We start from the raw sequence: 22,880 nt of genomic DNA, 5'->3' as shown, positions 1-22,880 counted from the left end.
TTTGATGAACAAATGGCATTGTGTGAAACACTTAGCTATAAATAATACATTTTGTCAAAAGTTATTAATAAGAGTTAACATTTGTCTTCATTGTAGAAAATAAGTTCAGTGAGAAATGTTAGGAATATTAAAATGAATAAATTTACACATCTGTTTTTTGCTGAGCAGATGACAGTATGAAAGAGTTAATGCATTGTATGTATGTGTATGCATTAGTGTATTTCCTTTTTTTTTTTTTTTTTTGATTTTCTTTCTTTGAAGATTGTAATGCTGGATTATGGCAACCAAACCAGCTGCCAACATTGCCCTGCTTTTTACTGAAACCAACCGAGAATTCTTTTTAGTATCCTTCCTGTTCCCTTAAGTGCAATTGTCTGGATTACTCTTGCACTTGGTTCACCAGGAATATTAGTTAGCACTGTAGCACCTATAATAACTAGTATGATTGATATCTCCCTAAGATTCCAGTTTCTTTTCATATCATACATGAGACCTTGATATTCGGTGTTTCTCTTTTTCAGCTCTGTTCAGACCTCCATCATTAGGGACACTCACTTCAACCAAGGTTGCTACTCTCTCTGACTTAGTGTGTGCTGCATATATGTGTGTACATGAGGTGAGAAATATCTTATTTCGGAATTTGTTCATAAACTTATCCACAAATTCACAAAATAAAAAAGCGTCCTGATCTCTGTTAGTACCCATAGAAGGTACTAACAGAAATTGGGATGCTATATATGTTATGGGGGTATTATAAAAGGAAATTGAAAGGTTCTACTTATAAACATTGGTGATAGGAACTGACCAATAAAATGGATCCACGTTCTGCTAGCAACCAATCAGAAACTGGAATTCCTCCATAAAAATATTGAATATTTTAGAATTCTCACACATTTTTTTTTGTCCATACGAAAAAGATCTTTGCTCTTTGGCTGCAGAATTTTAAAGTCCAAGGCTTATACAGATCAGTTACCCACTGAAAACTATTTTTCATCTCCAGGACTTGTACAGATTAGCTACCCATTGGAAACTCTCTTGAAATTAAACATGACTTTCAATTCAAAAAAATAAAAAATAAAAAATAAATAAATAATACTAATATATAGAAGTGTGTGTCATTTCTATATATTTTCAGAAAAATTACAAGTAAATTTAATGGATCGTCTGATTCTCCCAGATTTAATAGCCTTGTGTCTAGTTGTATGCATTTACAAGAAATAAAAAGCAAGTTTAAACTTCAAATAAAAACAAGTGAGCTGCCTGCCTTTTGGACTGGGATCATAATCCAATATCATTTATAGTCCACAATAGCTTGCGGCATAACGGATAAAGTACTTGGTGAAATTTAATTGTAAATGACAGTCTTCTGGAGGTTGATGGTTTAGTATAGAGAATACTCAGATTACAATTTCAAATTAATTATTTTTTACCGGGTTATGGCTGACATAACCTGAGCATGCTACCCTCATGGATTAATAAAAAGGAAATGTTGTGCAGATTCTCTGGTTTAACAGAAAGATTCTTGAGTTTGACACGATAAACCTCAAGAAGATGGGTGGGGGGGAGTTAGAGTCAGGGTTAGGGTTAGTAACATAAGATGAGAACAATAGGCTGAATAATTCAAATAATACAGTATTATTTACATCATAGACTAAAACAATTTTTATTTTTATTCCACCCAGACTGGCTTTTTGCAGAAACTAGATAGCCTCATGCTAAATCGACCCAGGAAACGGAATTCCAAGCTTCTATTTTTTTTTTACCACCAACACTCTATCCTCATTTGCCCCAACTGATATGAATGGCTCTCGTCTCAAAAACGTTCTCTGCTTTGACAAGCTGCTTAGTTTGACATTCATTTCTAACCTGAAATGGAAGACTTAGATCAAATCTGTATTCAAGATCACTGGAAAAATGGTTGCATCATCCTATCACTCCAGAAGGTATTTAACTCCTGATGCAATCCTCTACATGTATGAGAGCCAGATACATCCTAAAATAGAATACTGTTGCCACATTTGGGTAGGAGCTACTTGAAGCGTCATATCTTATCTGGACAGAGTTCAAAACTGGATTTGAAACCTAGTAGCTGATGCCCATTTTCTTCTCCCTACACCTTTTTTCCCCACAGAAGAGACATTGTGAACCTGTCTGTACTCTATCGTTATTTTCATGGCTCATCTGAGCTTCAATCTATGCCCCTCCCTGCCAAACTTTCAAAAAAAAAAAAACACTCGCCTACCTACAACAACTATCAACAATTTTCTCCACTCTATCTGTGCTGAAATCTAAACACAAATTCCATGAACAAAACTTCTTTCCTAGAACTGCCTACCTGTGGTGTTCTGTTCTACTGGCCCGCTTTCCAGCAGACATGGTCATCTTCAAGTCCAATGTAAACAAGTTCTTGTTGAGATGTCTCCTTAAATAATCTAATTCTACCCAATTTCTACCACTAACGATCACTATGCTACTGTCCCGGTGACCACTGTACACTCATTAGTCCTTATTATCGAATGGCTGTTGAACCTTGATAAGTCATAACTCCCTTGTTAAAAAAAAAAAAAAAAAAGATAGTTTGTAGTTTGTGTTATTGCGTTATTCTGTTGGTTATTGACACAGCTGAGCTGGAGCTCCACTGCACTCAGGCTGTTCACTTCATACAGAGGTCCAGTCCACTAGACGATTCAGGTTGGGACTAGGGTAGCCTGGTGTTGATAGCAGAACTGCTGTTAGCAGACGACATGGCTCTGATAGCTCACAATCAAGCTCAGATGCAAAGGATAGTTGATACCTTCTCTCAAACAGCCAGGAAGATAGGCCTACAAATCAACATAGGGAAGACAGAAGTAATGTATCAGCCCTCACCAGATAACAACGATCCGCAAGAGCCTCAACAGCAAGGTGCTAAAAGTTGTTAAGCACTCTAAGCACTGATAACCGTGCTAACAAAGAAATAAGCTGCCGAATCCAAAGCCAAAGCGCATGTGCCTTCTTTGGCAAGCTAGAAAAGAGGCTCTGGATAAGGGCTGGTATCTGGCTAGACACAAAGTGCAGAGTCTACAAAACCATTGTCCTGCCAGCCTTGCTGTACTCAGCAGAGACCTACACTCTGTATAGACAACACATAAGGAGATTGGAAGCCGTCCAACAGAGACACCTGAGAAGGATCATGAAGATCAAATAGAGTGATTACGTACCAAATATGGAAGTTCTCAGGAGAGCAAACCTAGAGAGCGTGGAAGCTACCCTTGCTACTATGCAACTATAATGAACCGGGCACATTACCAGAATGGAAGACAACCGAATTCCAAAGATGATCTTCTACGGGGAACTGGAAAATGGAACCTGCAAGGTAGGAGGTCAGAAGCTTCGCTACAAAGATGTAACAAAGCGGCACCTGAAGGCAATGAACATCAATGTTGAGAGTTGGGAGGAACAAGCCAAAGAAAGGAGTACTTGGCGGAACAGTCTCAACAAAGGAAAGAAAGAAATAGAGAGAAAGATTGGAGACACTATTGACGACACAACCCCGGCGCCCACATATGCAGTGCCTGTGACCAGATGTTTCACACAGAAAGAGGATTACACCAACACTGAAGGATAAAGCACTGAGTCTCCGACTAGTCATCGTCAAGACTGATGAACTACATGATGATGATCATGATGATGATGATGGTGATGATGAGCCTGGTGTTGGTGGCTGGTCAGATATCTTTTCCAGCCAGATGTCCATTTGTTTCTTAAAAGTGTCGGGGGACATTCTCCTTATATTTCTTATTGCGGCTGGAACACAGTTGAATGTTCTTGTGCCACTGTAGGTGAAGCTGTGGTGGATGAGGGGTACCTTAATTTTTATTTTCATCCCATTCAGAGTGACCCTTTTTACAATTGTGTCGAATCTAATTCTCATAAGGAAGCAGTAAAATGGAATCTCAGTTTTTATTTTTGTTTTCGCCTAGAATGCCTCTTTTTGGAGAGCTGGATAACCCTACCTTAAAACCATCTTGTATCAAATTTGACTCTCGTGGGGAGGCAATGACGAGGAGTCATAATTTTTTTTATTTTTGTTCCTATCCAGAGTGTCCCGTTGTGGAGAGCTAATTATCCTGACATGAAACCGATCTTATATAAAACCTAACTCTCCTGCGGAGGAAATAAAAAGAGGTTGTAATTTTTATTTTTGCCCCATCTAGAGTAACCCATTTTGGGGAGCAGGATATCCACCATATTAAATCAACTTTATGTCAAATCTGACTTTCATGGAGAGACAGTAAAAAGGAATACAATTTTTATCTTTGTTCAATCTAGACTGCCCCTTTTGGGGGAGCCTGATATCCTCATATTCACAGGCTTTATATAGAATCCAGCCCTCATAGGGACGCAGTGAAAAGGAATCACAATTGTTATTTTCGTTTCTTTAGTGACCCTATTTAGGGAGCTAGATATCTCCCATTTTAAACCAACTTGGTGCCAAATCCGATTCTCATGGGGAGGAATTATGAAAGGACCACGATTAAAATTTTTGTCCCATTTAACTTGCCCATTTTTGGGGAGCTGAATATTCCCCACATGAAACCAATCTCATACCAAATCTGACTCTCATGGGGAGGCAGTAAAAAAGAACCACAATTTTTAATTTTGTCCCCAATCTTTTTGGAGAATTATCCCCACGTCACGTGTCATATCCGACTCTCATAGGGAGGTAGTAAAGAGGTACTACAATTTTAAATTTTGTCCTATTTAAAGTGTCCTTATACCCCATATTCAACTGACCCCATACCGAATAGTGACTCTCTCCTCGATTTTTAAGCTAGGATCAAAAAATCTGTTTCCTTCTGAATAAGTGAAAGATTTTAGATCCGTGCATTAATGGCGGGAAATATAGGGAAAAGAGAGAGGGACATTGGTTTTGAAAGTCGGGTTATCATAAATTTTTTGAAGGTTTCCGATTTAATTTTAATTTTTAATTGCATTTTAAAGATTAAAGCCTAAAGTTAATTTCCAAAAGGAGGAAAAATATTTTTACACGTAAAAAAAAAAAAAAAAAAAAAAATTATAATGAAAAATAATGAGAAAACATTCTAAATTTCACTAATTAAAAATAAAATGTTTTAATCCAGAGTACCCCGTTTTGGGGAGCTGGATTTCCCCCATATTAAAACAGACCTTATGATAAAGCAAGCAAATGTGTGGCCTTGTAGGGAGACGGTAAAAAAAAAAGACCAGATAAAGCAAGAACCACAGGATTCTGGTGTTGTAGTAAATTATCAAGTTCAGTTATTTATGTCTAGTTTGGCCTTCCATACTTTTCATAGTATCTCGCAAACAAACGTTGCTCTTCTTAGTAGCAAGGTTCTACTCGTTTTAGGAAACATGACGTCTTTTAGTTGATGGCTCAATTGCTTTGTGTGTATCTGAAAAAACTTAGATTTTCAAAATGAAATACCAATCGCCGGTCCGGGTTTACAAGTACCCTTTTGAACTTGTAATGGCGGTAAGAAAAACAAAAACGAACCCTTTTTATTTTCTTTTTGAAAATTAAGTGTCAATGTTGTGTTTACTAAAAATAGGGGATCAGTATGTCGTGCTTTATTCCAAACTGATTCCCTCACGAGTATTTTTTATTGTTTATGTTTTCATTCCTTCTAATTTTTGTAACCATTTATTTTTATTTATTTATTTTTCGGTGCTTATGCACTAATGTTATCGTGATATATATATATATATATATATATATATATATATATATATATATATATAATTTAAATAGTATCTTCAAGTTATCCTATATCTTTTTGAAAATTAAATTGTTAGGTGAAAGTACAGAATAATTACAAAACACCCTCCCCATGTTAAGAATGGCTTTCTAAATAATAACGTTATTTCAGCACGGTGACATAACTGCATAAGTATTTTTTTTTCTAGAAATAGTTGTACCTAACCGGTGTTGCCCAGGAGTATTTTAATTTTTTTTTTATCGTATTTTAATTTATTTATTTATTTCTTATTTTAAAATTTTGGTACTTATGCAGAGAGTGATCCGTCTGATCCGATCCGTGCTGAAATAATAACGTTATTTAAAAAGCCATTCTTAACATGGGGAGGGTGTTTTGTACCTATTCTGTAATTTAACCTTACAATTGAATAAAAAATAAAAAAAAAACTTTAATTAAACGTGGAAATACGATTAAAAAAATAGCGCGGATCAATCACTCTCTGCATTAGCACCAAAATTTTTAAGTTGAGAGCGAAATTTAATTATTACGGCATCATTAAAGCTGTTATGAAAAAACTAATTTTATTTAGGTAATGTTAATTTAAATTTCTATATATAAAATTATTGGATGTAAATATACTCTCTTTTTGGGTAAATTTTTACGACGTGCCCCAGCCCCACTGGCCCAGCGTATTACAAACACCCCCAACAACCACCCCATGTTAAGAACGGCTTTCGAAAGCCGTTCTGAACATGGGGTGGTTGGAAGATGTTTATTAGGAAAACCGTTCTTAACATGGGGTGGTTGTTGAGGGTGTTTATACTACGCTGGGGAAGGTCGTAAGTATTATTTGCAAAAAATTTGAGGTACGTAGGCAGAATACGAACCCGGATAGAAGAACCCTGCAACTATCTTATATCCGGGTTGAAAACTTATATCTGGGGTTCTTATATCAGGGTTACACTGTATACACTTTTATATTAGATCTTATATTTGGGTCTCTTATATCCGGGTTTTCATAGGATTTTCAGGCATTTTTTTTTTTTACAATAAACAAAACGAAAAACGTGGTCGAAAAATAAATGTTACCAAAAGCTACCTAGCTGTATAAGTTTTTTGGCGTTTACTTTAAACGTTTATTTACTTAGAAACATAAGTAATGTCGAGTGTTACGTTAGAACAAGGAAAAAATGGTGGACATGAGACGGTCATCTTTAAGTCATGATAATCGCTCAAAAATCGAAAATAACGTGCCCCAGCAGGCAGCACCAGCATAAATACCACAATTCTCCCCATGTTAAGAACGGCTTTCTGAATAAACACCCCCAACCTCGAAAGCCGTTCTTAACATTGGGGAGGTTTGGATGCTTATAATACGCTGGGGCACGTCGTAAAAATTGACCAAACGTAATACTGATATAAATCTATCCAATAAACGTCACCGTGACATTACAAAATGCCCGGATTTTTAAGTTTGCGTTTTAATAAATTGTTTCGGTGAAAAAAGTACACCTTAACCTCCCTATGGTAAGAACGAACGGGTTTCTAAATAATGTCATTCTTTCAGCACGCTCCGTGTTCTGCATAAGTACCGAATTTGAAAGCTAGAAATAATGTTTGGTGCTTATTAAAATTAGCATTTATAAACCAAAATAAAGAAAAACTTTTCTATTGTACCTACTTGTCACGGAATGAACATGGCATATTCCAAAAATCACAAAAATTGATCAAGCAGTTTTTTTTTTTCTTTCGAAAAAACAAATTATGGTTGCTAATGCACTTACTGATCCGCGCTACTTTTTAAATCGTATTTCCAAGTTTAATTAAAGTTTTATGTTTTTTTGTTTTTTTTATTCAATTGTAAGGTTAAAGTACAGAATAGGTACAAAACACCCTCCCCTCCCCATGTTAAGAATGGCTTATTAAATAATAACGTTATTATTTCAGTACGGATCAATAAGTGCACTTGCAACAAATTTGCGTTTTTTTTTTTTTTACCGATAAATGAAGGCTGAAATCATTTCAATATTTTTCCAATTTTATTTTTAACTTATATAAAATGATTCTTCGAAAATAATGTTTTCATTATTTGAAAATTTGGTCAATGTGCACTTGCACTGACTGCACACCGGTTGTCCAACCTGCAAAGGGTGTTTATTCCGAAAGCCTTTCTTAACATGAGGAGTTTTTTTTTGGGGGGGGGGGGTTATTCCGAAAGGCATTTTCTTATTTTTTAACCTCCCCATGTTAAGAACGGAATAAACATCCTTTTCAACCAGTGTACATTGACCGAAAATCTTGGCCTTCGGGTCAAGATCAAAGTGTAGTATCTGTTCTTCAGATCTACACTTCAATTTTTTGTTCTGTCAGTGGAGGAAAAATCCTTCACGACTGAGACAATTTTAATTTTTGTTCCTTTTCTCCACATTAAAAAACGACCCTGGTGTCTAACTCTGTCCCGTGGGGAGGCATTGTAAATAGGAACAAGGAAATAGAGATATTTTCTGGTAAATGTGTATCTGAACTAAATAAATAAATAAATAAAAAATATATAGGTGCAGCAGTGCAGCAGCAGTCCATCCTACATATAAATATTTCACATCAATTTAAATTTAAGGTGTTATTTTATTTACTATTTTTCAGTGGGCTTTGTATTACCGTACACATAGACTCGAAAAAGTTGTCAAAAAAACAAACAAAAAAAAATATATAACATGCGCAAAAGGTTTTCTTTGGCTTATTTAATCACGAAAACATTTTGAAAGTACTATTTGAGCACCCCCCCCCCCAAAAAAAAATGGGAAGGGGGGGGGGCAAGAGTATTATTTGAATATGTATGAAAAAATAATTTACATAAAAATAAAAATATTTAATGGAGAAAATAATAAAGAAATTTAAAATAAAATAAAAACAAGCACGAAATAAAAGTATGAATTAAATTTACCCTCCAAAAAATCAATAAAAAAAAAATCATAAAAATGAAATAAATACACGTTCGATTAAACACAAAAAAAAAACAAAACAAAAAAAAGGCTGGAATATATACGAAGAAAGTGGAAGAAAACACTTTTAGGGAGCAATCATTAAATAAAAAACACCGTTTATACAGTGTCCGCGTTCCCCGTTAAGTACTAATAAATGTTATCAAAGGCAAGGTTACTTTTCTACCTAACTGGCTATATTTTTAGTGTTTTTATTTAATGTAACATGTTTATTCAGCTCGAAAAACATAGTGTTTACCGAAGCATTGATTCACCAGAGAAAATAGTTCTGTGTGAGTGCTGCTACATATTGGAAAATTTAAAATGGCGCCCGACTCTCTTGACACGGTAAGTTTGGGAAAAGGAGTTAAAAATAAAATAAATGCAAAATACTGTTAAAAACCCACCGAATATATGTCAGCCCATGTTACGGTAACATATAATGAGCGAGTTTCTAACAGTATTTTGTCTAGTTTTTTTATTTATAACTCCTTTTCCCAAACTTACCGTGTCAAAGAGGGAGTCGGGCGGCCGGGCGCCATTTTTAATTTTCCAATAAATCGGTAAACACTGTATGTTTTTCGAGCTGAATAATAAAAAAAATAAAAAAAAAAATAAAAACACTAGAAAAGTATCCAGTTAGGTAGAAAAGTAACTTATCTTGACTTTGATAACATTTATTTTTTATATATTTGTTTTTTTTGACAACTTTTCCGAATCTGTGTAATACAAACCCCAAAAATAACAGAATTAACAATTTTATTTCATTTTAGTAAGAAAGATAACGAAATAGTAATTCGTTCTTAGTAAAATAAGGTGCTTCTGCACTATTAGAACGAAATTTTGTAGTCGATAAATGGAGTTTTCAGATAAAAAACAATGGTTTCTACTAATTTTTTGTCAATTCTAATAAATTACAATGGTAGTTTCCAAATTATGCAGTCGAAATCACCTGAATATTACTGAATTAGTAAACAAAACAACTTTAATCGTGTTAGCAGGTGAAAAATTGCGGCCATCTTATTCAAATCGAAACGGAAAGTTACCTCCTTTTTGAACTCTCCTGTGTCTTCATCAAATGCTATTTTTTATTTTTCTTTAATAAATTTTCTACTTTATCGATTTTCGTAATTTTTGGATATAATCATCTTAAAAATACGAGGAATACGTAGATACCATTGTTTTCATATGAAATTCAGTATTACAATTTTCGAAATTTTGTTCTAATAGTGTAGAAGCACTTAAAATAATAAAATAATTTTCGTTTCATTTCATTTTCGAGTTTCCAGTCTGGTTAAGTTTGGACGCGGACGATTTTTTTTAGTTAGTGATTTGGCCAGGGTATTCTGGTAGTCACATTTACCGGTTTTCGAGTATGCTGAAAACTAATACGGCATTTAAAGTTGCGGTAAATTTAAACACGATATTCGTTTTTAGCATACCCAAAAATCTGTATAGCCGTTATTTGAAAGGTGATTGTTAAGGTGGAAAGTTAATTAACAAAATAAATAATTAAATAATCCCCCCCCCAAAAAAAAGCTTTCAGACAGACTAAAAAACAGAAAATTAGCACTAGGTGGCCAGAAAGTGGGTGCTCATTTTATGTGAAATTTATATAGAAAAGTGATCCCTTCATTTTTGAAAACTATTTCTCTGCTTGATTTTTAAATGCTATATTCGATTTCAGCATCCCCGAAAACCTGTCGTCATTGTAAAGGTTTTTTGGAGTTGGAAAGAATCTTGACACTGACCGATTTTTCCAAAACGCAATTTATTTATTTGTTTATTTTTTAAGATTATACCATGTTGGACATTTTGGAATTAAAACCAAGTTAGTATTACGTATTAATAAGAGTAACTCATTTTTAAATGAGTTACTAATAGCAAATATGATGTCATCTAGGAAATAAGCGGATAATACATTTACACATTTAAAGTGTTTTTCTTCAGAATTTCATGCCCAATGGTAACTTGATTATAACTCGAAAACGTTCTGAGGTACTTATGCAGAATAACGTGTAGGCAACGCGAGAATCACGCCAAGGATGAGAGTTCGTATAGAAACGTTGTTTTAATTTGAATAAAATATCTTTTTCTAAGCACAGTTCAAACATTTCAAAATACAACCGCTGAGATACAACGCACGGCTTTTTACAAACAGATTTCTTTCTCTAACTTTACAACATGGCAAGGAAGAAGAAAAAGAAACAAAACAACACACTGAAGATGGAGTATACCTCTGAAATATATTTATGATAAATTTCAAACAAGTAAAATATTTATTTTCCTAATATTACGTTGTAATTTGGCTTTCAAGCGCAATTGACGCATATTTTATTTTATTCAAATTAAATCAACGTTTCTATATGAACTCTCATCCTTGAAAAAAAATGTATATCCTGTTAGAAACGAGAAACACACATGTGAACACGTGAGAAGTGTATTTGATTAATCGGACTATTTTGATTTTCTGTTCTCATCTTGAGTATTATTCGCACAACTCTTCACTGTAACCCCCCCCCCCAACCTTTTCAGGAGTATCTTGCCGAACTCAAGGAATTTTTCTGTCAAACTTTGGAAATCTGCATGGAATTTCAAATAGAAACGTTATATAATTAAGCGTGAAAGATAAAGTACTTGGTAAAATTCAGTTGTAAGTCTTCTGGAGGTTGAAGGTTCAATCTTTAATGCGGGCAGTACTCAGAATCCAATTGCAAATTATTAAAAAACTTGTAAGTCATGGCTGATGGAATGAGAACATGCTTTCTCTCTATGGATTAAATAAAGGGTTCCGTTTGAAAGTCTGTGTAGATTTCCGAGTTCGGCAGAGAGATTTCCAAGTTAGACAAAATACACCTGGAGAAGGTCGGAGGTTACATCAACCTAACGTTGTGCGGATAACACTCGAGATGAGAACAGTAGTCTGGATGATTCAAATCCTCAATCCTAATCTACAAAATTTCAGAAAAACGAGAAGTCACACATACACAAAAAAAAAAAAAAAAAAAAAAATCGGTTTTGGTAAGGGAATTTTGTTCAAATAAATAAAAATTAAACTTGTTTAAATTCGCTGAGTCATTCTTCTAACACTCAGACAAAACTCAATTCTAACCAATCTAAGGCCTGATGTAAACAATTGAAGGTCATATCAACAGGAATAAATAAAAATGTAAACAATTGTGAATCTCAACAATGAAAAATAGTTTGTGTGTCTAGAAGTAAAGAAATGTTTATTTGAACAACGATGACTTGAACAACTTGAATTTCCATTTCCTATAATACTTTAACACAAAACATTTTGTGAATTTTTTTGTGTATGTTTTTAGTGTTCTCTTTTTTTTGTTTGTAACAAGACAATTTATAATCAGGTTTGTGGAGTTGGAAGGTATAAGGTTTGGAAGTGATTCCTTGAATTCCCCAAATATTCGATCATGTCTCTGATTCCATATTTTAAAGTCTTCCAATATTCAGGTTATTTATTTTATTATATTATTATTTATTTTGATTTTTCAAGGACTCTTAGCATTCTTACAAGACTCTGACTCCTTCCAAAAACCGGTCCTGGATATGACCTTAAAATATATCCAGTTGTGAGGCCCCAGCTTGCAGCTTTGGGGAGTGTGGAGCAACCCTTTAATTGCCATTGCTCCCAGGTCGATTCTGACCCGGAGTAGTGGTACCTGTTAGGGTCCCAACTATAGGTTAAATAGAAACCGACTTGAAAACAACAAATATATTCCATTTAAAAAATTTTTCTTCAAAATCTTTGGATTTGGCATTAAATAACCTGAAAAGGGTTGATATGCCATAAAAAAAAAAACAACCAACCTTCCAAAAACCAAACTCTGCAACTCTGTTTATAATAATAAAAATAAACAAAGAGAAGGCTGTTGTAGTTTGTGTGAAACATTAAGTGTAGTTTATAAGGAGTTGTGCTTGAAGGTTATGACAATGCAGTCTAGTAGAAAAACAACATAAGGTATGAGACAAGATAAAAAGAATGACATTGGAAGATTTCATGTTTTTATTGAAATCCTTTGAGATGAGTAATTTGTATATTTATTTATTTATCTATCTATTTATCTATTTATTTATTTATCTATGTATCTATCTATTTATTTATCTATTTATCTGTTTATCTATCTATCTATCTATCTATTTATCTATATATCTATTTATTTATCTATCTATCTATTTATCTATATATCTATTTATTTATCTATCTATCTATTTATCTATATATCTATTTATCTATATATCTATTTATTTATCTATCTATCTATTTATTTATCTATCTATTTATTTATCTATCTATCTATTTATCTATCTATCTATTTATCTATCTATCTATTTATTTATCTATCTATTTATTTATCTATTTATTTATCTATCTATCTATTTATTTATCTATCTATCTATTTATTTATTTATCTATCTATCTATTTATTTATCTATTTATCTATCTATCTATTTATTTATCTATTTATCTATCTATCTATTTATTTATCTATTTAACTATCTATTTATTTATCTATCTATTTGCAGACTGTTATTCTATTTATTTATTTATTTATGTATGTATCTATTTATTTATCTATTTATCTATCTATCTATTTATTTGCAGACTGTTATTCTATTTATCTATTTATTTATCTATTTATTTATCTATTTATTTATTTATGTATCTATCTATTTATCTATTTATTTATTTATTTATCTATTTATTTATTTATTTATTTATTTATCTATCTATTTATCTATTTATTTATCTATTTATTTATGTATCTATTTATTTATTTATCTATTTATTTATTTATGTATCTATATTTATTTATCTATTTATTTATTTATTTATTTATCTATTTATTTATTTATTTATTTATCTATTTATTTATTTATCTATTTATTTATTTATCTATCTATTTATCTATTTATGTATCTATTTATTTATGTATCTATTTATTTATGTATCTATTTATTTATTTATCTATTTATTTATTTATGTATCTATTTATTTATCTATTTATTTATCTATTTATTTATTTATCTATTTATTTATCTATTTATTTATTTATCTATTTATTTATTTATCTATTTATCTATTTATTTATTTATTTATTTATCTATTTATTTATTTATCTATTTATTTATTTATCTATTTATTTATTTATCTATTTATTTATTTATCTATTTATTTATCTATTTATTTATTTATCTATTTATTTATTTATCTATTTATTTATTTATCTATTTATTTATTTATCTATTTATTTATTTATCTATTTATTTATCTATTTATTTATCTATTTATTTATTTATCTATTTATTTATCTATTTATTTATCTATTTATTTATTTATCTATTTATTTATTTATCTATTTATTTATTTATCTATTTATTTATTTATCTATTTATTTATCTATTTATTTATTTATCTATTTATTTATTTATTTATCTATTTATTTATTTATCTATTTATTTATTTATCTATTTATTTATCTATTTATTTATTTATGTATCTATTTATTTATTTATGTATCTATTTATTTATCTATTTATTTATTTATCTATTTATTTATTTATCTATTTATTTATTTATCTATTTATTTATTTATCTATTTATTTATTTATCTATTTATTTATTTATCTATTTATCTATTTATTTATTTATCTATTTATTTATCTATTTATTTATTTATCTATCTATTTATTTATCTATATATCTATTTATTTATCTATATATCTATTTATTTATTTATTTATTTATCTATTTATTTATCTATCTATTTATTTATCTATCTATTTATTTATCTATCTATTTATTTATCTATCTATTTATTTATCTATCTATCTATTTATTTATTTATCTATTTATTTATTTATCTATTTATTTATTTATCTATTTATTTATTTATCTATTTATTTATCTATTTATTTATTTATCTATTTATTTATTTATCTATTTATTTATTTATCTATTTATTTATTTATCTATTTATTTATTTATCTATTTATTTATTTATCTATTTATTTATTTATCTATTTATTTATTTATGTATTTATTTATTTATCTATTTATTTATTTATCTATTTATTTATCTATTTATTTATTTATCTATTTATTTATTTATCTATTTATTTATTTATTTATCTATTTATTTATTTATTTATGTATCTATTTATGTATCTATTTATTTATTTATTTATTTATTTATCTATTTATTTATTTATCTATGTATTTATTTATCTATTTATTTATTTATCTATCTATTTATTTATCTATCTATTTATTTATCTATTTATTTATTTATCTATTTATTTATTTATCTATTTATTTATTTATGTATCTATTTATTTATCTATTTATTTATTTATCTATTTATTTATTTATCTATTTATTTATCTATTTATTTATTTATCTATTTATTTATTTATCTATTTATTTATTTATCTATTTATTTATCTATTTATTTATTTATCTATCTATTTATTTATCTATATATCTATTTATTTATCTATATATCTATTTATTTATTTATTTATCTATCTATTTATTTATCTATCTATTTATTTATCTATCTATTTATTTATCTATCTATTTATTTATCTATCTATCTATTTATTTATTTATCTATCTATCTATTTATTTATCTATCTATCTATTTATTTATTTATCTATCTATCTATTTATTTATCTATCTATTTATTTATCTATCTATTTATTTGCAGACTGTTATTCTCATCTTCATAGTTGTTTCACCATGTTTCAGTAAACTATTCCTCTGAACTTCTTCAGGTGGTTAACCGCGATGGGATAGGAATGCTGAGTCTCTTAACTGTATTCTCAGTAATTACTGCCTTCCATAGTTGTTGTTGCCTCACTACGTTTTTGACCAACTAATCCTCTGGCCTGCTTTGGGTAGGATTGAAACCACTATCTTCAGACAATGTTCACCTGGAACCGTAGAGATTCAATGCCAATAATAAAATATGATACCATTCGGTACGGACCCAATAATGGTAGACCAGATAAGAATGAAAACTGAATTTATAAGACCAAGAAATCCAACCTTGCTCGCCCTTCGGGGTCTGTGACGCAGTGGATAAAGGCGCTGAATCTCTACGGTTCCAGGTAAGCTTTGTCTGAAAATAGCAGTTTCAATCCTACGCAAAGTATGCCAGAAGATTAGTTGGCCAAAATGTTGTGAGAAAACAACACCTATGGAATGCAATAATTACTGAGGATACAGTTAAGACTCGGCCTTCCTATCCTGTCATGGTTAATCACTTGAAGAAAGCCAGAGGATGAGTTGGCCGAAACGTGGTGAAACAACAACTATGGAGATGAGGATAACAGTTTGCAAATGAGTAAACAAATTTCAGTACTTTTTCAATTATAAAGTATTTACCAACGTAATGTGTCAAACCAGGATGATATCATGGTATTAAGTTTTCCAAGTTTTTGAGGTATACCTCATCTTCAGAAAAAAAAAAAATTTTTTTATTTATTTATTTTTTTTTAACGAAAATAAACAAATTTTGTATGAGAAACATCCTTACGTCTAAAATAAAAACCATCACTAATAATAATGGGTTAGTTGGTTGGTTGTTTTTGTTTTACGACATATCGTCCCTTTCCAGGTTATTTAATGCCGAATCCAGTGATTTTGAAGAAAAATTTTTTAATAGAATATAATTTTTTTTTTCAGTTAGTTAACCCATAGTAGGGACCCTAACAGGTACTACCACTCTGGGTCTGAGTCGACCTGGGAGAAATGGCAATTAAGGGGTGGCTCCACACTCTCCAAAGCTCGCAAGTTGGGGCCTTACCATCGGATATAGTTTAAGGTGATATCCAGGACCGTAATAGGTTAGTGAATTCAATTCTCAAATAAAACAAATCAATGAAGGTACAGAATAGTTAACAAAGCAAAATCGAACTCCCTGTGTTAAGAATGGATTTCTAAATAAGGTTATTACATAGAAACACCTTAACATAAGGAAAGCAAGGGCCTTTGTTAATTATTCTGTACATTTACACCGGATTTGGATTCTTTAATTTCTGACTAATGTACGTGCAAAAATGTGATGATTTACCATTGCTCTGACATTAAACCTCATTGGCAAATAGACTGACATAGTTGTTTGTTTATGGGCTATTGAAAATCAAATATGTATATTTATTAGATTTTAAAAAAATTTTTCTTTTTTTTTTTTTTACAAACTTCTTGTATAGTCACTTTGATTATAGAATTTATATTAGTCATGAATATGTAAATTTCCCATAATGCATTAGCAAAATCAGATTGACCCGTCTATATTACTAACCTTGCATTCTGTAACTATAATGCATTGTAATTCTATTGCCACACAACTGAGTTGGGTTTTACAGTTTATGCACACTGCACTGAGTATTTTTTACTTCCTTTCACTCTGAAGATGTGATGCAAGGTTGGTTTGATTGAAAGAGGAGGTGGGGGTTACGTTGTGTGTGATGTACTGAGAGGAGTTTCAAAGGTTCTTTTATAGGGTTGCCACAATCACCAGTAAATGATTGACACTAACGCATCCTCACAATATGGTAGAAGCTACCTTCTTGGAATCGGCCGATACCATCACACAGAGTTAATGGAAGTGGGGAGAGACTTTAAAAAAAAAAAAAAAAGAAAAAAAAAAAGTAAGTCAGCCGGCTGCAAAAGTTGCTGACTCTTGACTCTGACTCATCAAACGTGGGTAGTTGGCTAAAAGAAAAAAAAAATCAAATTCCGGGAATTTATTTAGTTAGAAAAACACTGACCTCTGATTTTAATTCCTGTAAAAATTCTTAACTCAAACTTTTAACAGGCAAAATAAGGAAACGTTAATAACAATAGCAAAAATATACTCTTTTGGTTGCATGTTTTTGCTAGTATGTGTTTAGTTTGAAGGAGGTAATGCCTGGGAGGATAGTCTGATGAAAACAGAACAAATACTACACTACTTCCCTGAATTGAATATTGAAGACAGTATGGTACTAGTGCATTTTATGAACTGTATTTCTGTAAATGTCCGCTTCAGGTTTTCTCAGCACCAACCAGACGTAAACTACTGGAATTCCGAGCAATTCTTAAAAATGCTATGAAACAGAAAATAGTAACATTCATCAGATACAGATTACAAAAAAAAAAAAAAATGGAAAAGCAATAAAAATAAAATATTTAAAAAACCTTTTTTATGAATAAATTTTTTTTTAAGTAGAAAAATTTTTTTTTTCTTGTGTGATTATAAACTAAATTTTTTTTTTTTGGGGGGGGGTAGGGTCTAGGGTTAATTCCTCTAATCAGTAATGATATGTTCCGAGGCCACTCTACATTCTCTTCGGATTTATTTATTTATTTAGTTCCTGCACCTCATTTCAAATGCTATCAATTTGTTCTGCTGACAATACTCCATAACTTGTTCTAGCGTTTATACTAACTTGTTCAGCATAGTTTGATTAATTGCCGTGCGCTGCTCCATGATTTAAAATTAATGACTAAAAAATTTTTTTTTTTTTTTCATTTTCTTCCAATTTATCAAAGTCATCTACTAATTATGTGGCTTCTTAGTGGGTAATTACGTTTGTTGTTGCTTTCTGATTGGCTAATCCATTTGATCAGTGCTCAGCACATTCGGGCAGTTTGCATAAGTTTTCAGTCCAGTCCTACCAGACTTACGAGAATCCGGTTTGCAAAAGACACTAGTACCGGCAGTACAATAGTAGTAATATAGTTTTGCTTCAGGATACCAAGTTTGTATTGGTAATAGATTTTATCCTTATGATTGATGATATAAAATTAATATCCAATTTAAAAAAAAATTATTTTATGGTAATTTTTTTTCTCATTTAAACTCTTAAGTAAAATGGAAACAAATATGATTAGAGAAAGTTGGAGTAAAAAAAAAGTATAAATTATGTGTAATGTTAGCAGAAAGGGGAGCAGATAATGAAATACCGAGGTATTATATATAACAGAATCCTAGAAATAGTCTTCCCCAATGATGCTGGTTAAACAGAGCTGAGAAGGAAAAGATAACGAATACCTAGGTCTTATGTATGACATGAAAGTAAATCGGAATCCTAGAAAGATATTCCAACCATTATAGGAGCAACTGCACTCATGAAAAAGAATTCCCAAAACTACCTGACAAATATACCCACTGAACCAAGTGCAAGAGAGATTCAAAGAATTTCACTTAAAGAAGTGATTAAAATCTTAAAACGATCTCTTGATTGGAATATCTGATATAGCAGGTGAATGTCTGATATCTGGTAGAATGCCTCATCCCCAGCTAAAACAAAATAAGAAAATTGGAATATATATGTGCGTGTGTGTGTCATAATCGCATTGACATACCGGTTGCCAAAATCAAGCAACGATATATATATATATGCCATAATCACATTCACATACAGAGCACCAAAGTTAAGCAACGATGAGCCTGGCCAGTACCAGATGGGTGACCATTTGGGACTTCCAGGTGCTGTATGTGCTCTCTGCTTATCTCGGCATTGTTTCCAGTCATGCTGAATTTCTACTTGACATTGGAATAAAACAGTGCTGACTCAGGAGAGGTGTAGTTAGAGATTGCACAACTCTTACCATAAAAAAATTCATGTGAAAGTTACAGCATCATTGGTGATGTTCATGATCTTCATCAGTAATGATGAACGGACACTTTTATATTATTTGTTTAGGTTATCAGAAAGACAAATATAAATATTATGCGCTTAATTTGATATTTTCTTTATAATCAAGCACTTGCTGGGATTATCTTCCACAAACCTTACACAGGTATATATATATATATATATACAGGGTGGCCGAAAAGTCCCAGGACACTATACATGTATTTTTAATAAAACACAGTATTTTTTAATGAAACACACAGAAAACATATATATTCAACAAAAAAAGAGAACTTTATTAGAAACAAAGCAGAAAACAATTAGAGTAATTTTGTGGTCTAGGGGATCAGTAGGTTGGCCCTCGTTGTTCTTGCACAATTCCATCATATTTAACAGCATTAAAATATTAAAAATAGAGTGTCCTGGGACTTTTCGGCCAGTGTCCTGGGACTTTTCGGCCACCCTGTATATATATATATATATATATATATATATAATTATTTTTTTACGAAATAATTAAATACCTACAGACACTAGTGTTTCATCCTTTCAGGATTCTTCAGTGCAGGGTGTCACGATTAACATCAGCCGAACGATTCGAACCCCGAGACACGAGACATCCCTGGCTCGATTAGCGGAGACCGTATCCATTCGGCTACCATTAACCGTGTGAAATTAACGTTGAATTTTAAACATTTTAATTTTAAATGTTCATTTACGTCAGTCAGAGTGATCTAATCGTTATACGATGACCTATGCATAAGAGCTACATTGACCGACTTTAATTCAACTGAAAGTGCTCAACGATAAGAAATGAATTTCTTGAAGGGGCTGTCATATATATATATATATATATATATATATATATATATATATATAATTTTTTTGTGCTATTATGTAATAATTTATCAATGATTTTTTTTTTTTCTCCAGTTACTAGGGATAGAACTAGAGAATTTTTTCAAAGAAAGATGTTACACACATTTTAACTCTTTCTTTTTATTGCTTACTAGCAGGGAGACCCGACGTTGCCTAGGATTAAATGATGATCAGCGAATATTTCACACTCCTATATTTTTTATTTTCATCGAAATCCGTGAAATCGCCCGGGAGGAAGCTTCACATGCCTCCACGCAGTAACTTAGTCCAAAATATATGTTATTCTACATTGCACTCTAGAGAACCTACTGTTTCTTTTATAAAATTGTTTTATATAAACTTCTTTTCAGATTAAGATGTTTCAATCTACAGACCGTGTCATGCAAAAAAAAAACAAAACAAAAAAAACCCCGCTATCAGCTTACCCACAGTAGAATTTTCATGGCCTGTTGTTCTAGCATTGTTGTTAAGTGACGACATGGAAAATATGGTTTTACCAATGATAATTAAAATAACAGTATGGATTATCGGTAATTATCGGGGGTTAGGGTTATTCTGAGACTAAACTTAACTAAGATTACTCCCAAACTTATACACTAAAGTTCTGTCAATTTTAAAGAACATCTGTTCAGCCATTTCGGAGTCTATAAGGAACGAACTCGCACACACAAAGTTGCATTTATATAATTATATATAAAAATATCTGGTTTATTTCTCTCGTGTTTAATTTGACTTCCATGGTGGCTAAATGGTTAAGAATGTTGGATTGGAATTACTGGAATCTAGAGTTCGATTCATTTGACCAGCAGTAGTTATATAATCCATACTGATGATAGTTAATGAATATGAAACATGTCTGGATAATATTTATTTATAAAACATAATTTTTATATATATATATACTAGCATTTCAGCCCGGCGTTGCCCGGGTGTTTGGAGGTGTATGTTGAGCACAAAAAAAAAAAAAAAGTCAATTTTTTTTAAACTTTGACTCCTATTATGACCCCTTAAAATTTATAGTTTCAGGCTCAAATCACTTTATTAAGTTAGATCCAGGTTCAAGGAACCTATATCTAAAATTTCAAGTGTCTAGACCCAAAATTGTCGGAGGAGTTTGGTAGAGTTCTTAAAGGTCAAATCGTTGAAATTTGACCCCCTTAACAGTCAAATTTCTGGCTGGCACCCGTCACATCGATTTTCCCAAATCTCAGTACCCGGTATTTCAAATTTCGAGTCTATAGACTAAAAATTGACAGAGTTATTGCGTAGGGAAATGTACACAGACAGACAGACACGTTCACTTTTATAGATATATATATATATATTGTACTTCAGCAATAGTTGCTCTTACAACATAAGCTTACTGCAACGGTGCCCGCCAAAGCGTACACAATTATCGGTAATATTCTGAGACAAAACTTAACTAAGATCACTCCCAAACTTATGCATGAAAGTTCTGTAAATTTTAAAGAAAATTTTTTCAGCTATTTTGGAGTCTGTAAGGAACACACACACACACACACACACACACACACACACACACACACACACACACACACACACACTTGCATTTATATAATTGTAGAGATATTCCTGGGTAACACAATGACCATGCTCATTTTCTAATAAACTTTAGACGTGATTATTCTCTGTGCCATTTAATGATTCATAAAGTAAAAATAAATTTCCGAACCATCATTTTAACAATTAAAAAAAAGAAAAAAATCTTTTTTTTTTTTTAAATTAAAGTTCTCTAAGTAGAAAGAATGAGTATAACTTTTAGTTTATAATGTGTAGATGAGAAATACTTATTTGAGTGGGGCAGTAGGGCAAGTGTCTGCCTTCTTGTATTATTTCCTCTCTTTGATAGTGTGGCCTGCGTGCGATGTGTAAGTGAGGAGGGTAATGAGAGCCACACCCGCATGATGTGTATCTAATTAGTGCATCAAGGTTAGTTCTTTAAGTCTGCAAGGAAGTGCTTATTTTTGCATGAAGACCTCCTGGGGGTAAATCTGCTGATTCAGTCAGAATGGCATAATATTTTTGTTGAATATTTGAATATATCAGCCCATTTCTTGACGCTTATCAGGGATTTTTTTTCTTTTCCTTTTCCCAGCACTTTTAACAAAACTAATGTTTTTACAGAATCTCTCTCTCTCTCTCTCTCTGTATATATATATATATATATATATATATATATACACACACAAACACATTAGGTAGTGATTGTAATGATTTGGAACATGGAAAACTAATGAAAACACTTTAATAAGGCTTTAATCATCTAGAATCACAGGTATGCAGAAATGAAAGAATGAAAAATTGCTAAGATTTTACACAAAATAATGCTAGTATGACTGATTGTTTGCCTCTTGAACATATTGTGAGCGGGTCCGGAGTTGGTTGCCTCTTGAAGAGGCGAGCAGGGTCCGGAGTTGGTTTCCTCTTGAAGAGGCGAGCAGAGTCCAGAGTTGCTTGCCTCTTGAAGAGGCGAGCAGTGTCTGGGGTTGCTTGCCTCTTGAAGAGGCGAGCAGTGTCTGGGGTTGGTTGCCTCTTGAAGAGGCGAGCAGTGTCCCGAGTTGGTTGCCTCTTGAAGAGGCGAGCAGTGTCCGGAGTTGGTTGCCTCTTGAAGAGGCGAGCAGTATCCGGAGT

General features: G+C 31.5%; 1 protein-coding gene across 5 annotated transcripts in view; it reads left to right on the top strand.

The window, feature by feature from the left end:
- The first annotated feature begins 5,314 nt into the window (after positions 1-5,314).
- The window catches only part of LOC145285919 (SEC14-like protein 5), a 211,158-nt gene continuing 193,592 nt past the window's right edge, over positions 5,315-22,880 (top strand). For 2 of the 5 annotated variants that reach the window (XM_080134415.1, XM_080134416.1), the window contains exon 1: positions 5,315-5,497. In XM_080134415.1, coding sequence (XP_079990541.1) covers positions 5,441-5,497 — 57 coding nt within the window. In that variant the 5' untranslated portion in view covers positions 5,315-5,440. The remainder of the gene's footprint in view (positions 5,498-22,880) is intronic. The other 3 variants (XM_080134413.1, XM_080134414.1, XM_080134412.1) reach the window with 2 other exon arrangements.

Source organism: Euprymna scolopes, chromosome 10 (assembly GCF_053919585.1).
Source record: "Euprymna scolopes isolate OS-2025 chromosome 10, ASM5391958v1, whole genome shotgun sequence".
Lineage (NCBI taxonomy): Eukaryota > Metazoa > Mollusca > Cephalopoda > Sepiida > Sepiolidae > Euprymna > Euprymna scolopes.
Note: the sequence above shows the minus strand (reverse complement) of the source record. Positions and strands in the feature narration are given on the sequence as shown.